Here is a 15,093-nt window from a genome sequence, read left to right as displayed (position 1 = left end):
GCAACTAAACTGGTAAAGGGGATGGAAGATTTAAGCTATGAGGTTAGACTGTCAGGGTTGGGGTTGTTTTCTCTGGAAAAGAGGTGCTTGAGAGGGGACATGATTACTCTGTACAAGTACATTAGAGGGGATTATAGGCAGATGGGGGATGTTCTTTTTTCCCATAAAAACAATCAACGCACCAGAGGCCCCCCCCTATAGATTAGAGGAAAGGAGCTTCCATTTGAAGCAGCGTAGGGGGTTCCTCACGGTGAGGGCAGTGAGGTTGGGGAATGCCCTTCCTAGTGATGTGGTAATGGCAGACTCTGTTAATGCCTTTAAGAGGGGCCTGGATGAGTTTTTGAACAAGCATAATATCCATTGTGATACTAATATCTACAGTTAGTATTACTGGTTGTATATATATAGTTTATGTATGTGAGTGTATAGATTGGTAATTATAGGTTGTGTGCTGGGTTTACTCGGATGGGTTGAACTTGATGGACAATGGTCTTTTTTCAACCCTATGTAACTATGTAACTATAACTATGTAACTATGTAAATAGAAAATTGCTGTTTTAAAGGGGACCTGTCACCCAGGCATCAAAAGCTGTATAACAAAAGTCCTTTTTAAGTTAAAAATGAAACCCAAATTCCTTTTTTTTTTTATTAACACATCTATACCCATTATAAAGGCCAGTCGTACTGGCTGATACATTATATAGCTTTAAGAAGGGGCTGGATGGCTTCTTAGCAAGTGAGGGAATACAGGGTTATGGGAGATAGCTCTTAGTACAAGTTGCCCCAGGGACTGGTCTGATTGCCATCTTGGAGTCAGGAAGGAATTTTTTCCCCTCTGCGGCAAATTAGAGAGGCTTCAGATGGGGTTTTTTGCCTTCCTCTGGATCAACTAGTAGTTAGGCAGGTTATATATAGGCATTATGGTTGAACGTGATGGACGTACGTCTTTTTTCAACCTAACTTACTATCTTACTATGTATATATTGCCGGGGGGCAGACCCTCCCCCTCCCTCCTCACCATCTAATTATGTAGCCAGTACATGGGCTTCAGGTCCCCCATTCTATCACATAAACAACATTTTGGCATGATACAAAGCTTTCCTTTCTAACAGTGTCAACAAAATGGCAGCTGCCTGCTTGCTGGGATTGTGTTATTCCAAGACTGAAGGAAACAATATTTTTATTATTTATATGATGCAAGTAAAGGTTTTTTCTCAATAAACATAATAGAAATACATTTGGAATTATTTTTTAGGGTGACAGGTCCCCTGTAAGGTCAAAGAGCCGTCCCCTGGGATCATGCGATTGATGGTGCACACAAACAAGGGCACACATCACGTCACATTAGCCAATGAATGGACAGAGTTCTGCCTTTTGCTCCCACACTACTTCCTGTTACAGTTAGAGCTGCATTATTTCCTTTCAGCTGATCTCTGAGGGAGCACACAGCCCATCACAAAATGGTGGCCCAAGGTAAAAGATGTAAAAGGGCAATATTTACTTATATATATATTCCAATTTGGCGAGATTTTTTTAGTAGGCCACTTTATATGATATAAACAATCTGTTGGTTAGGTATTCATTCTGGGGGTATAGTTTTCCTTTAAGTCAGCTCTGTCCTACTTTGTGCATATAGTAGGCCACTTATTTATGTGTCAGTGGAGATCAGTGGAGCTCTTCAGCAGTCTAGTAGCCATTAAAATACCTTAGAGAACCACATCTGGCCCATGAGCCTCCAGCTGGACACCCCTGCTTTAAAGAAAATGCAAACCCTCAAAACAAAGGAATGTTAAAATGCTCAGAGAGCTCTTCTGGGCACTTTTCAAGATAGAGGTATGGGACCTGTTATCCAGAATGCTTGAGACCTGGGGTTTTCCGGATAAGGGGTCTTTCTGTAATTTGGATCTCCTACCTAAAGTCTAATAAAAATATGATTTAAACAGTAATTAAATCCAATGGGATTGTTCTGCCCCCAATAAGGGGTAATTATATCTTAGTTGGGATCAAGTACAGGTACTGTTTTATTATTACAGAGAAAAGGGAATCATTTAACCATTAAATAAACCCAATAGGGCTATTCTGCCCCCAATAAGGGGTAATTATATCTTAGTTGGGATCAAGTACAGGTAAAGGGAATCATTTAAACATGAAATAAACCCAATAGGGCTGTTCTGCCCCCAATAAGGGGTAATTATATCTTAGTTGGGATCAAGTACAGGTAAAGGGAATCATTTAACCATGAAATAAACCCAATAGGATTGTTCTGCCCCCATTAAGGGGTAATTATATCTTAGTTGGGATCAAGTACAGGTAAAGGGAATCATTTAACCATGAAATAAACCCAATAGGATTGTTCTGCCCCCATTAAGGGGTAATTATATCTTAGTTGGGATCAAGTACAGGTAAAGGGAATCATTTAACCATGAAATAAACCCAACAGGGCTGTTCTGCCCCCAATAAGGGGTAATTATATATTAGTTGGGATCAAGTACAGGTACTGTTTTATTATTACAGAGAAAAAGGAAATCATGTTGAAAAATTAGAATTATTTGCTTATAATGGAGTCTATGGGAAATGGCCTTTCTGTAATACGGAACTTTCTGGATAATGGGTTTCCGGGTAAGGGGTCCAATACCTGTACTAGTAGTTTTTACACAACTAATATAATGAATTTTAAACAACACCTGCTGTTCATTTTGGCCACAGTTGGAAGAAAATTAGGTTAATGAGCAAAGAAGAGGCATCTGATGTTTCCTCTGATGTTAGTTCTAAGCGGAGCAACATCACATGACTTTACTTTTCCCATGAACTTAATTTTCTACCAACTGTTCCCACTTGGCCAAATTGAACAGCAGGTGGTGCTGTTGTTTCAAAGGCATTATATTAGCATTTCTTTGCTTTCAATGAGATTTGGAAGAGGCCAAGAGCCCCAGGTCACTGTGTTTCTGACAGGTTCACTTACCTGACGTAGCCTTGTCAAATTGTGATCTGGTTAGGGCGGCTAAGTACTTGTCATACTGATTCTGCAGCCAGGAAACCTTCTCATCCATGGCTATGGAATCTCACTGTAAGACAGAAAATATTTTACTTAATATTCAGCCATACATGGATGAAATGCCATATAGAGGCTCATGGGATTGCACTGTAGCTTTTAATAATTCAATGTATTTTAATCAAATCATCTTTAACAACTGAGCCATTTTGATGCTCTTGAGAGAAGGATACATTCCCAGTCAGGTTTCAGCATTTTCATGATTTTCACCGCAATACCCACAAATCCAGGGGGCATGGACCCCTGCCATGGCCCTCTACACCATCCCAGGAGCCCCCACCCCGCATAGCCTCATCCCCTGAGCAAGCATAAAGTATACTCCTCTTAGGCGTGATTGGGACTAGGTCAGCGGGGTCCACTTGGTTTATTTCTCAATAATACGAAAGGCAAAAGTGCTTAGAATAGCAATTTTACATGAATTTGCTTTAAAGTTTCCTTTATCTTGGACTTTTCAGTGTGCAGTATTTTTTATGGACTGCACCATTTCTTAAAAATATAAATGACTGGTATGCTGGTAAGGAAGCGGCTTGGGCACTTTCACACTTTGCAGCTACAATGCCCCAGACTGCCACTAAAGCCCAGCAATGTCACTATCAGCCATAGGTAAGTACAGGGTACACCCCACACCATAGCTGAGCCCTTTATACCATAAGAAATCAGCCATCAAGCATTTAGGCTTCTGTTACTGTTGAACATATTGGCCAAGGCTTTATTAATGCTATAGAGAAAATCAACATTTATTGCTAAATACAGACAGTTTGTAAGGAACTTCCTGACGCCTGCCATACATTCAGCAAATGGGATTTACTGCGCCTTTCAACAACAGTAATGCAACTAGAGATTCATAGAGAATCTGCAAACCCTGCACTGCGTCTCTAGTCCCCATTAAACCCTCTGTACAAGCCAAGCAGGGACACCCAATGTACAGTGTAATAAGAGGAATGCTGCTATCTGCTGGCTCTCATATGCACTGCACTCAGTAAGCAATATGCCTTCCAAGGTGTATAAAACACACACATTTCGGGTGTTTCTCTGTACTAAGCACAATTCAGCAGGAACAGCCTCACAGAAAACAATTTGCTGTTCTTACTAATTTCCTAATGTAGTCTTCAGAAGTCCAAAAAACCAATGGATGAGACTGATTTATATTAACACTGAATGCAGCTTTGATGTTTATTTATTGAATATGTGCTGTTTGTATGAGGAAGGAATCTCGGAATCTCCATCACAATCCAGTTTTTTAAGATGTGCCCAATCAATAACATTAATACATGAATATTTGAGAGCACAGCGAAGTGATTCCCTGGGGAATATTAAATAGGCCCCAGTGGGCAATAAGGCTAGCCCTCTGCCGTTCAATAGCCAAGGGCAGCTGAGTAATTGAGCAAATGGAGGCCCAGGACAGCTGACAAGACTTATTTCTACTAATGACCAGGCTTCCCCATTCCAGCCTTGTTTGTACATAACTACAGAGAAAGGGAATGATCTCACAGAACAAGGGATGTGAAAGGCAAGTAAAATATTGATATCATTATACTTCTAACTCATATGTAGAATAATCAAAAAATGGGCAAAGAACAAAATGGATAGTAAGTAAAGTAAGGAGAGATGGTGCCTATAGTACCAGTGGGATAATAGCCTCTGTGGAGTGACTGTGGCTGTGGGATAGCAGGTATAGTAGGGAGAGATGGTGCCTATAGTAGCAGTGGGGGGATAATAGCCTCTGGGAAGGGACTGGGGCTGTGGGATAGCAGGTATAGTAGGGAGAGATGGTGCCTATAGTAGCAGTGGGGGGATAATAGCCTCTGGGAAGGGACTGGGGCTGTGGGATAGCAGGTATAGTAGGGAGAGATGGTGCCTATAGTAGCAGTGGGGGGATAATAGCCTCTGGGAAGGGACTGGGGCTGTGGGATAGCAGGTATAGTAGGGAGAGATGGTGCCTATAGTAGCAGTGGGGGGATAATAGCCTCTGGGAAGGGACTGGGGCTGTGGGATAGCAGGTATAGTAGGGAGAGATGGTGCCTATAGTAGCAGTGGGGGGATAATAGCCTCTGGGAAGGGACTGGGGCTGTGGGATAGCAGGTATAGTAGGGAGAGATGGTGCCTATAGTAGCAGTGGGGGGATAATAGCCTCTGGGAAGGGACTGGGGCTGTGGGATAGCAGGTATAGTAGGGAGAGATGGTGCCTATAGTAGCAGTGGGGGGATAATAGCCTCTGGGAAGGGACTGTGGCTGTGGGATAGCAGGCCTATAGTAGTTACACCATGATTCTATCAGCCCAGTTGGTACCATCTGGTGAAACTATGAAACTTCCAAAGCCTGTGTGACAATGGGACAGAAAAGGTAATTTTCTCATTAACACTACAGTGGCACAGACTGTAAGTACCAACTGGGTGCAGGTGTTTGCCAGACGCAGGTCTCTCAGAGGGACATTAACTGTACCTGATGTGAGAGCTACATGTAAACACATTTCCGGTAATCTCTGGGTATTGTCATCTCATGAATCCGATCTGTTAAAAGGGCACCTGTCACCCCATTATTGTTCCCCCACAAGTGATGCTGGCTAATAGAGCCTACACTCTGGTCGGCGGAAACAATAGTCATTGGCTTTTTTTAAATGCATGGTCATCCCCTGCCGGATCCACTTACTACAAGGGTGCCCCCAGTCATACACAGCCTCATGGGGGGTTAGTAGTAATATCTCAGTAGTTATCCCTCCCCCCCACTGCCCCTATTAACCTCATCTTATCAAAATTAAAATATCTAAAACTCTGTACTATTTCTGAAGTTTCCTTCCCTGTTCAAACCTTCTCAGACGGTTTATACGCAGAGGTCACAGCTGTTTAAAAGGACAGTTAGGCCCAGTGCATGACTGGCCCTTGCTGCTGTTGCCTAGGCGATGGAACTGCCCATTAAAAAGATAACTCTGGTGCAAAACGTGTGTAGGGATAGAGGCCAACTGCTCCCACCCGTACAAAATAATTCCCAGCTAAAGTACATGGAAAAGTGGGTTGATTATCTGCTCCCAGGGACCCCAAAACCCCAGAGACATTGGTACAAGGTAGCATGTAATTTGTATGTAGTGGTCGCTACCTTCCCTGAGTCGAGTACCTACCTACATACCATGTTATAGTGACCTAGGTTGTGCTGGTCATAACAACAATAAATTGTCCATAATGGCAAAGCTTGTAGCCATGCACTCAGGGTCACAAACAATGTAGTACAGGTATCAGACTCCTTATCCGGAAACCCATTATCCAGAAAGTTCTGAATTAGGGAAAGCCCATCTCCCATAGACTCCCATTTTAATAAAATAATTCACATTTTTAACAATTGTATCTTTTTTCTCTGTAATAATAAAATAGTACCTGTACTTGATCCCAACTAAGATATAATTACCCCTTATTGGGGGCAGAATATTCCTATTGGGTTTATTTCATGTTTAAATGATTCCCTTTTCTCTGTAATAATAAAACAGTACCTGTACTTGATCCCAACTAAAATATAATTACCCCTTATTGGGGGCAGAACAATCCTATTGGGTTTATTTAATGGTTAAATGATTCCGTTTTCTCTGTAATAATAAAACAGTACCTGTACTTGATCCCAACTAAGATATAATTAATCCTTATTGGGGGCAGAACAGCCCTATTGGGTTTATTTAATGGTTAAATGATTCCCTTTTCTCTGTAATAATAAAACAGTACCTGTACTTGATCCCAACTAAGATATAATTAATCCTTATTGGGGCAGAACAATCCTATTGGGTTTAATTACTGTTTAAATAATGTAGAAGATCCGAATTACGGAAAGACCCCTTATCTGGAAAACCCCAGGTCCCAAGCGTTCTGGATAACAGGTCCCATACCTGTACTGCCAATAAAATAACTAAGTTCACTGGACCTGGTACGGCGGGCCCCATGATGGTGCAGGCCCAGATGCAGTAACAAGGTGACTCCCTGAAGGAATCGGCTACCAAATTTGAAAGTGTGTAGCCAGACTTGCCACCCTCTGCAGCTCTTTAGCAACAAAGACTTGCACTCACTCAGCTGCTCCACAAATAACTACATCCCTTTCTGTGTGTTTGGGAGGGTAATAAAAGGGCTTACACCAGGTCTACTAGCCCACGACAACCAATTAGCAGGTAGCATGTACTGGTCACCTGCTTGAAAGCAAACATCTGATTGGTTGCTGTGGGTTACTAGATCAGGTGCAAATGTAGCACAACAAAGGAGGCAAAACTGAGTGCCGATTGTTCACATTTGCTCCTTAGCAACCTGTAATGATTTCCAATATGGGCCAAGCCTGACCCAAATGTTAAGCTGACATAGGTGCAAGGGAACCCTAAAAGCCTGGATCTAGCATTTATCTCAGGGTACCCTCAGCAGATTGCTTCCACAGCTGCCACTGACTGGCACCAAATAAATCAGGCACTTGCGCTGTTATTCATTAGAATTTTGGAATATGCACAGCTGGGATGCCTCCATTTTAGTGCATCTTAAGCAAGATATGTCGGACACTACTATTATGCAGGAATTGTGGGGGAAATTGTTACATTATAGGTATAAAAGCACAGATGCCACTTGCTGTCACTTACCTGTTCTGCGCTCTGACCAGGGTGCAGTAGGGCCACATTGCTGGTACAGGAGCACAATTAAAAAAAACAGAATTTGGTCTCCCAGTAAAGGGGCAGAAGCTGCCGAGCAACTAACTAATGTATCCCACTGTGAGAGTTTTGTTGCATTGTCCCACATTACACCTTGTATGTCCCATAGTTACAATAACACACTCTAGTTCCATGTTCCCTATTCCACCAGGGAAGTCTATTTCCTTATGGCAACGCATATAACAATAGTTCATTGGCAACTCACCGTGGGTTCTCCTCGCTGACTATGAAGCTGTCCCTCCCTGCGTGCCAGGGGCTCAGAGTCGTGCTAAGCACTTACCCATGGCACATGTTACTCCCTGCTCTGACAGAAAGAACTGGCAACATGTGTGATTTGATCTGGGTCCCTGGGGCCTGTATCCATAGTAGCCTTAATGCCTGGCACTGTTTTCTCCCTCCTATTGTTTGCAAAGTCTTAATTATATAGTTTTCGTTTCCCTGCAGGGCAGAGGCATTTTTCAGTGGACAACATATCATGTGGGGCGGCCAAACTCCAGCCTAACTGCATTCACTAGAGCCTCAATGAGAGTCACTTACACATGGGGAGGGGCTGCTTTCCATTATCCGCTCTTCCTAGAGCCAGGCTGGATGTATAACAATGTACAATGATGCAGCCCCCCCTCGATCTGCCACAAAACCACCTTTACTTATAGCATGACATGGGCACAGCAACATTTTGACTACGACTGGCCTTTATCAAGGTGGCAAAAAGCCAATGCCCAGAACGTAAGTATATGCCCATGCCCTGCCCAATCGTGTCGCAAAAATTACGCATTACTACATATAGTTACATATAAAGTTACACCAAAACTTATGCAATTTACGTAACTTATGCAAAAACTTACGTTACTTTCAAAGAAACGTATATAACTTATGTATGAACTCCACTGCGAACTACTACTGACTAGTTATTTGGCCCCACGGCAAGATCACTGGGCCCCTAAACTTACACATTTTGTGTAACTTGTGCAAAAACGTACCTAACTTCCATAGCAATGACAGCACAGAGCAGGGGCAGGTAGGTGGGAAAGGGTAAAACTTAGGGCAAACTCCACTGACCCCCCTATAAACTGAATGACTTATTAGCACAGTAATGAATGGAACACTTTATATGAATGGCTTTTTACAGAGTAACATCAGCTGTTGCACACACAAGGGGGGTGGGCAAAATGTTGGTACTGCTCGCTTGTGTTCATTGGGGTTGCCACAAAGTTTCTGATGGTGGCCCTGAGAGAGAGAGAGAAATATTCTTTCTATTAGTGCTTATCTGTAGGTGAGGGCACAAGTTCCTCTGTTACAGACAATAAAGCCAAAAGTGGTTTCCACATGTACAATTATCTTCCTCAGCATCACAACATGATACGTGAGCCCGACCTGAGTATGGGTTAGTAAGGCGGCCATTATAGGCATCTAATGGGTACGTTCATGTAGAAACACCATGGGTCTCGGTCTTGGGTAAGATTTTTTTTCTATGAGGAATAAGAGGAACTAAGAGGTAGTGGGGGTTCAAAGCTTGATCCTAGGGCAATGACACTCCCACTTGGTTGGGCCTGGAAGCTGCATTGCAGGACCCCCCACAGGGCCTACAGTACCCTGCTTTTACTTACTCCCTAAGAGATGTGCAGGTAAACAAAAAGTTAACCTGTGCCTGACCACAACCCAGCATCCCCAGACCCAGGCCAAACCTTTATGTTGAGTCCAACCTGTCAGCAGAGGGGGGAGCAGGCACTGGTGTATAAATGAAAAATGTCAGGTAGCCAGAGATTAAATATTGGGGGACTGGGGATTGCAATACAAAGTCTTGCTCTTCTAAGAATATTCACAATTTCCATTTTTTGTGTGAAGATTACTAGTAAACTGCTCCACCTGCCGGTCAGAGTACTGACTGCGATCCATCTGCAGACTGGAGATGATTCTCTGCTCAGAAATGAGACCAGAATCCTCATAAGTCCTCTTATTTATTTCCTGAGCAGAGCAACATGGTAACTGTTCTCTTTCTTTCTTCTGGCACATTCTGCTAACTGGATCACGGATGGAAAACTGACCAGCAGGTGGCGCTGTGGGTACAAAATTCATTATCATAGCAGTGCAATTTGTTTCTTAATATTGTGGTATTTAAAAAATCAACAACAATATGAATGGCAAACGTGCTTGGAATAGCAATTTTTTAAAAGTCTCCATTATCTTGGACTTTTCAGTGTGCAGTATTTTTTATGACCTGCATCATTTCTTTAAATCATGGGTTTGATCATACCATTAACATATAAATGACTGGTGTGCTGGTAAGGAAGTGGCTTGGGCACTTTCCCAGGGATTGCGCTGTGCAGCTGCAATGCCCCAGACTGCCACTAAAGCCCAGCAATGTCATCAGCCATAGGTAAGTACAGGGTACACCCCACACCATAGCTGAGCCCCTTATACCATGAGAAATGAACAATCAAGCCTTTAGGCTTCTCTTACTTTAGGCTTCTATTACTGTTGACCTTATTGGCTAAGGCTTTTTTAAATTCAATTATTTAATTGCTAAATACAGACCTTTCTGATACCTGCAATACATTCAGCAAATGGGTTTAGAGACATTTACTGCGCCTTTCTGCAACAGTAATGCAACTAGAGATTCATACAGAATCTGCAAACCCTGCACTGCGTCTCCAGTCCCCATTAAACCCTCTGTACAAGCCAAGCAGGGACACCCAATGTACAGTGTAATAAGAAGAATGCTGCCATCTGCTGGCTCTCAGAGGCACAGCACTCAGGAAAAAAATTGCCTTTCATAATGTATAAAACACATTGATATTTTGGGGACACCATCTCTGTGTTTGTTCATAGCCTGAACAAAGAAAAAATCTGTGGCAGCATAGGGATTCCCCTGTACTAAGCACAATTCAGCAGGAACAGCCCCCTAAGTTTGCTCATAGCCTGTACAGAGAGATACCATAAAACTATGGCAGCATAGGGATTCCCCTGTACTAAGCACAATTGAGCAGGAACAGCCCCCTAAGTTTGCTCATAGCCTGTACAGAGAGATACCATAAAACTATGGCACATAGGGATTCCCCTGTACTAAGCACAATTCAGCAGGAACGGCCCCCTAAGTTTGCTCATAGCCTGTACAGAGAGATACCATAAAACTATGGCAGCATAGGGATTCCCCTGTACTAAGCACAATTCAGCAGGAACGGCCCCCTAAGTTTGCTCATAGCCTGTACAGAGAGATACCATAAAACTATAGCAGCATAGGGATTCCCCTGTACTAAGCACAATTCAGCAGGAACAGCCCCCTAAGTTTGCTCATAGCCTGTACAGAGAGATACCATAAAACTATGGCAGCATAGGGATTCCCCTGTACTAAGCACAATTCAGCAGGAACAGCCCCCGATTATTAATCATAACACTCGCCTGTTTTTCTTCCAGGCTTATGTTTAAATCTTTGAACCAGTGTTCTGTAAAGCTAAGCTGTGTAACTTCAATTTTAAGTTTTAATAAACTGTAGATTTGAGAAAGGGGGGGTCTTATAATGAACAGAACTGTTCAAACGCTGAGATTGGGTGACCCAGCACCGAGTGTCCACATAAACTGGTATAGTAGTGCTGCATCGCTTTAGGGTGGTGGTTCACCTTTATTATAGAAAGGCTAATTCTAAGCAACTCTTCTATTGGTCTTCATTATTTATTTATTTTTAACGTTTTTGAATTATTTGCTTATTTTTCCGACTCATTCCAACTTTCAAATGGGGCAGCCAAAAATCTATTGCTCTGTGAGGCTACAGTTTTATTGTTATTGTTTCTTTTTATTACTTTTTTTTTTTTATTCAGGTCTTCTCCTATCCATGTACCAGCCTTTCATTCAAACCACTCCCTGGTTGCTAAGGTAATTTGGACCCTAGCAACCAGATAGCTGCTGAAATTCCAAAATTTGAAAAAGAAAGATTTGGCAAGTATCACATGATTCACATCTACAGATCAGATATTGGGGATCAGCGCCCTTTCGAGATACCCAGGTGCTTTTTGTCAGATTGGGTAAATTATTATTGGGTAAATTATTGTGACAGTTCAGTGTGACGGTATGTTTGAATTCCTTTACTTAATTAAATATATTTATCTAGGGTTACCGGGGTAATATGTGCCTGAGGGTATCAAGTGCATTTTGCAGAGGATTAAGCTGCCTGTAGCAGTCTATAGCAAATCCCCAATTCACTAATGAAGCAGGTTAAGGCAATGTGTGGAACAGAGCCAGTGAGTGAGTCACGGGGGCACAAATACGCATAATACATCCAGAGAAAGTAAATTCAAAACAGACACAAAGGAAACATATCTTTACTTGGAAGCGAGCGAATGTCTAACTCGGCCCAGTGAGTAAAGGCAAAGGCATAATGGCTCATCAGAACCTAATTAGATTGAGACCTGAGGGACATGTCTTATTGAATGAGAAGAGTTTAATGGGCCCAGTGGCCTTTCTTCTCCCTCTATTTTTAAATGGTTGATAATTGAGAACTTGGGTTGTGGATCAACCTACTAGGCTGCACAATCGTTCTCCTGTGGGCTTGTGGCTCTGCAATGAGCTTTTTATCAGGCTTTTCTTACATGGGGAATTTAAGGGGTTGTTCGCCTTAAAATTAACTTTTAGTGTGATGTAGCCTGTGATATTCTGAAACAATTCGCAGCTGGTATTCATTATTGTTATTTATTGTATTTGAAGTATTTAGCTTTTTGTTTAGCAGCTTTCCAGTTTGTAAATTCAGCACATATCTAGTTGCTAGGCTCTAAATTACCTAAGCAACCAGGCAGTGGTTTGAATGAAGGACTGGAATTTAAACAAGAGAGGGCCTGAATAGAAAGATAAGTAATACAAATTAACAATAACAATATAATTGTAGCCTCACAAAGCAATTGTTTTTGGCTGTCGGGGTCAGTGACCCCCTCTTGAAAGCTGGAAAGTGTCAGAAGATGAAAGCAAATAACTCAAGAACTATACAAAATAAACTATAAAGGTGCTTAGAATTAGCCATTCTATAACTTACAAAAAGATAACTCAAAGGGAAGTTTAATGTGATGAAACGAGAAGGGGCAGAATAAAGCAGAACTAATGAGAAGACTAATAGGGACATTAATAAGCTATGGCAGATCAGGAAGTCAAACGAGGAGAAAAGCGAACATTTATTTGAAATATCAGGGAACTAACAGAGTCTTGGGACATTGAGCAGAATGGGCATAATTGGGTATCAGTGCTCAGGTTGGACAAAGGGAAAGGAAAAGGCATGGACAGTCCTAATAAATGCAGTGTGGGGTATTCCTGAAATACAACTCCCAGCACTCCCTGACACCCTTCAGCACTGGGATTTGTAGCTCAACAACAGCTGTAGGTTACGCAGCCCTGACTTATTGATAATAACAAGAGGAAAGCAATGTTATAGATACATTTATAATCCACTGGCTGTACAACAAATGGCAGCTATAGTTGGTCATAGGGTTGAATGGAAAACTGTCAGTTCCTTCTGTATTTATTGGTACAAACCAATAATGGTGATAATGTTGCCACTGGCTGTGCTTGACCAGTCAACTCTCTAATTGCCCAGCCTCTCCCTTATTAAGGAGGCACTATGGGAGGAATATATATACTCCTTACAGTGGGTAATTAAAAGACAAGGCAGAAGTTACACTTATCCAATATATACAGGTATATATATATAATCCATGGCATTACTATTTGATAATCATTGCTCATGGTAGGGGATATGTTATACCAGTTAATGGCAGAGGAAGCCTCCAAGCACTAAATCACTCAGACAGGAATACAGCGAGGATCTTTTGTGGCAGATATTCCATGCATATGATTCAGAAGAGAATTTGTATGGAGAAGGGAATCTGATGGAGAAATGTCCTGATTGTGATGGGACTCACTCTCTAACAGTCCTATAATTAAGAAGCAGGATATATAATACCACGAAGAACCATAAAGAAGACTTATTTTCTCCCAGTGTCCTATAGGCCCAGTCTGACCCTGAGGGGTGTTCCTGCTCTTATCCAAACTTCATGTTTGAGACAAAATTTAGCATGTTATCTTGGGAGAACCCAATATAGTCCCTTCTACATACCCAGCACCCAAATTGCCCACACCTTCACAGAGGGAAAAGGGTAGACTAGATTCTGGGCAGTGGGGCAGCATGTTGTAGTGGGTTTTGCTACGCCTGGCAGCAGAAAACTTCACTGTATTAATGGTATTCATGATAGTGCACCTCAATAGTATGGTGGCTCTTAGCTTGGCTTCAACCTACTAATGGAGAACCCAAGTTCAGATTGTATGCTATACTTTGTGATGCGGTAATGTTTTTGCAGAAAATGTATGAATGTTCTCCATTCAATTACAGCCAATGGGGTTTTTATATAGTATTAATGGATTTAATAAATATAGGGTTCCCAAAACTATGTGATACTGCATGGTATCATTGTGTTTGAGGGAAACAAATTGGATATTAATTATGGTTCTTAGTATAAAATGCGACTTTTACACAGTTATAACTGATAAAATGTTCGGGTATGATATGGAAATATGGCTGACCAAAGAGGAATGCAATTTAAATACTGTCTCAATATGATTTGGGTAATTAGAAATGTCATCAATATATCTGACTGCTCAGATGGACAAGTACTATGCACTGAGCTGGGATAAAACTGAAGGGCAACAAAAGTGGATTAATAGGTGATGGCTCAGGGAATGGATACTGAATGTAAGTACCACTGTGACCTGCAAACTTACTAACAGGTTACATAGTTACATAGTTACATAGTTACATAGGGTTGAAAAAAGACCAGTGTCCATCAAGTTCAACCCATCCAAGTAAACCCAGCACACCTAACCCACACCTACCAATCTATACACTCACATACATAAACTATAAATACAACCACTAGTACTAACTGTAGATATTAGTATCACAATAGCCTTTGATATTCTGATTGATCAAGAACTCATCCAGGCCCCTCTTAAAGGCATTAACAGAATCTGCCATTATCACATCACTAGGAAGGGCATTCCCCAACCTCACTGCCCTCACCGTGAAAAACCACCTACGCTGCTTCAAATGGAAGCTCCTTTCCTCTAATCTAAAGGGGTGACCTCTGGTGCGTTGATTGTTTTTATGGGAAAAAAGAACATCCCCCAACTGCCTATAATCCCCTCTAATGTACTTGTACAGAGTAATCATGTCCCCTCTCAAGCGCCTCTTTTCCAGAGAAAACAACCCCAACCTCGACAGTCTCACCTCATAGTTTAAATCTTCCATCCCCTTTACCAGTTTAGTTCATCTTGCTCAGGCCTTCAAACAAAGACATTTAGCATTCAGATGAATGAGATTAAAACTGTACCTGCCAAATAA

The 15,093-nt window shown here is 41.8% G+C and overlaps 1 protein-coding gene across 7 annotated transcripts in view; it reads right to left on the bottom strand.

Moving 5' to 3' along the window:
- cat2 (calcium transporter 2) overlaps window positions 1-15,093 on the bottom strand; it is a 70,490-nt gene that overhangs the window by 43,360 nt on the left and 12,037 nt on the right. For 2 of the 7 annotated variants that reach the window (XM_031903536.1, XM_031903532.1), the window contains one exon: window positions 2,963-3,065. In XM_031903536.1, coding sequence (XP_031759396.1) covers window positions 2,963-3,050 — 88 coding nt within the window. In that variant the 5' untranslated portion in view covers window positions 3,051-3,065. Of the gene's footprint in view, window positions 1-2,962; window positions 3,066-5,829; window positions 5,945-7,923; window positions 8,050-15,093 lie in introns of those variants that run through there. The other 5 variants (XM_031903534.1, XM_031903531.1, XM_031903533.1 and 2 more) reach the window with 5 other exon arrangements.

Source organism: Xenopus tropicalis, chromosome 6, assembly GCF_000004195.4.
Source record: "Xenopus tropicalis strain Nigerian chromosome 6, UCB_Xtro_10.0, whole genome shotgun sequence".
NCBI lineage: Eukaryota > Metazoa > Chordata > Amphibia > Anura > Pipidae > Xenopus > Xenopus tropicalis.
This window is presented reverse-complemented; position numbering and strand designations above follow the sequence as displayed.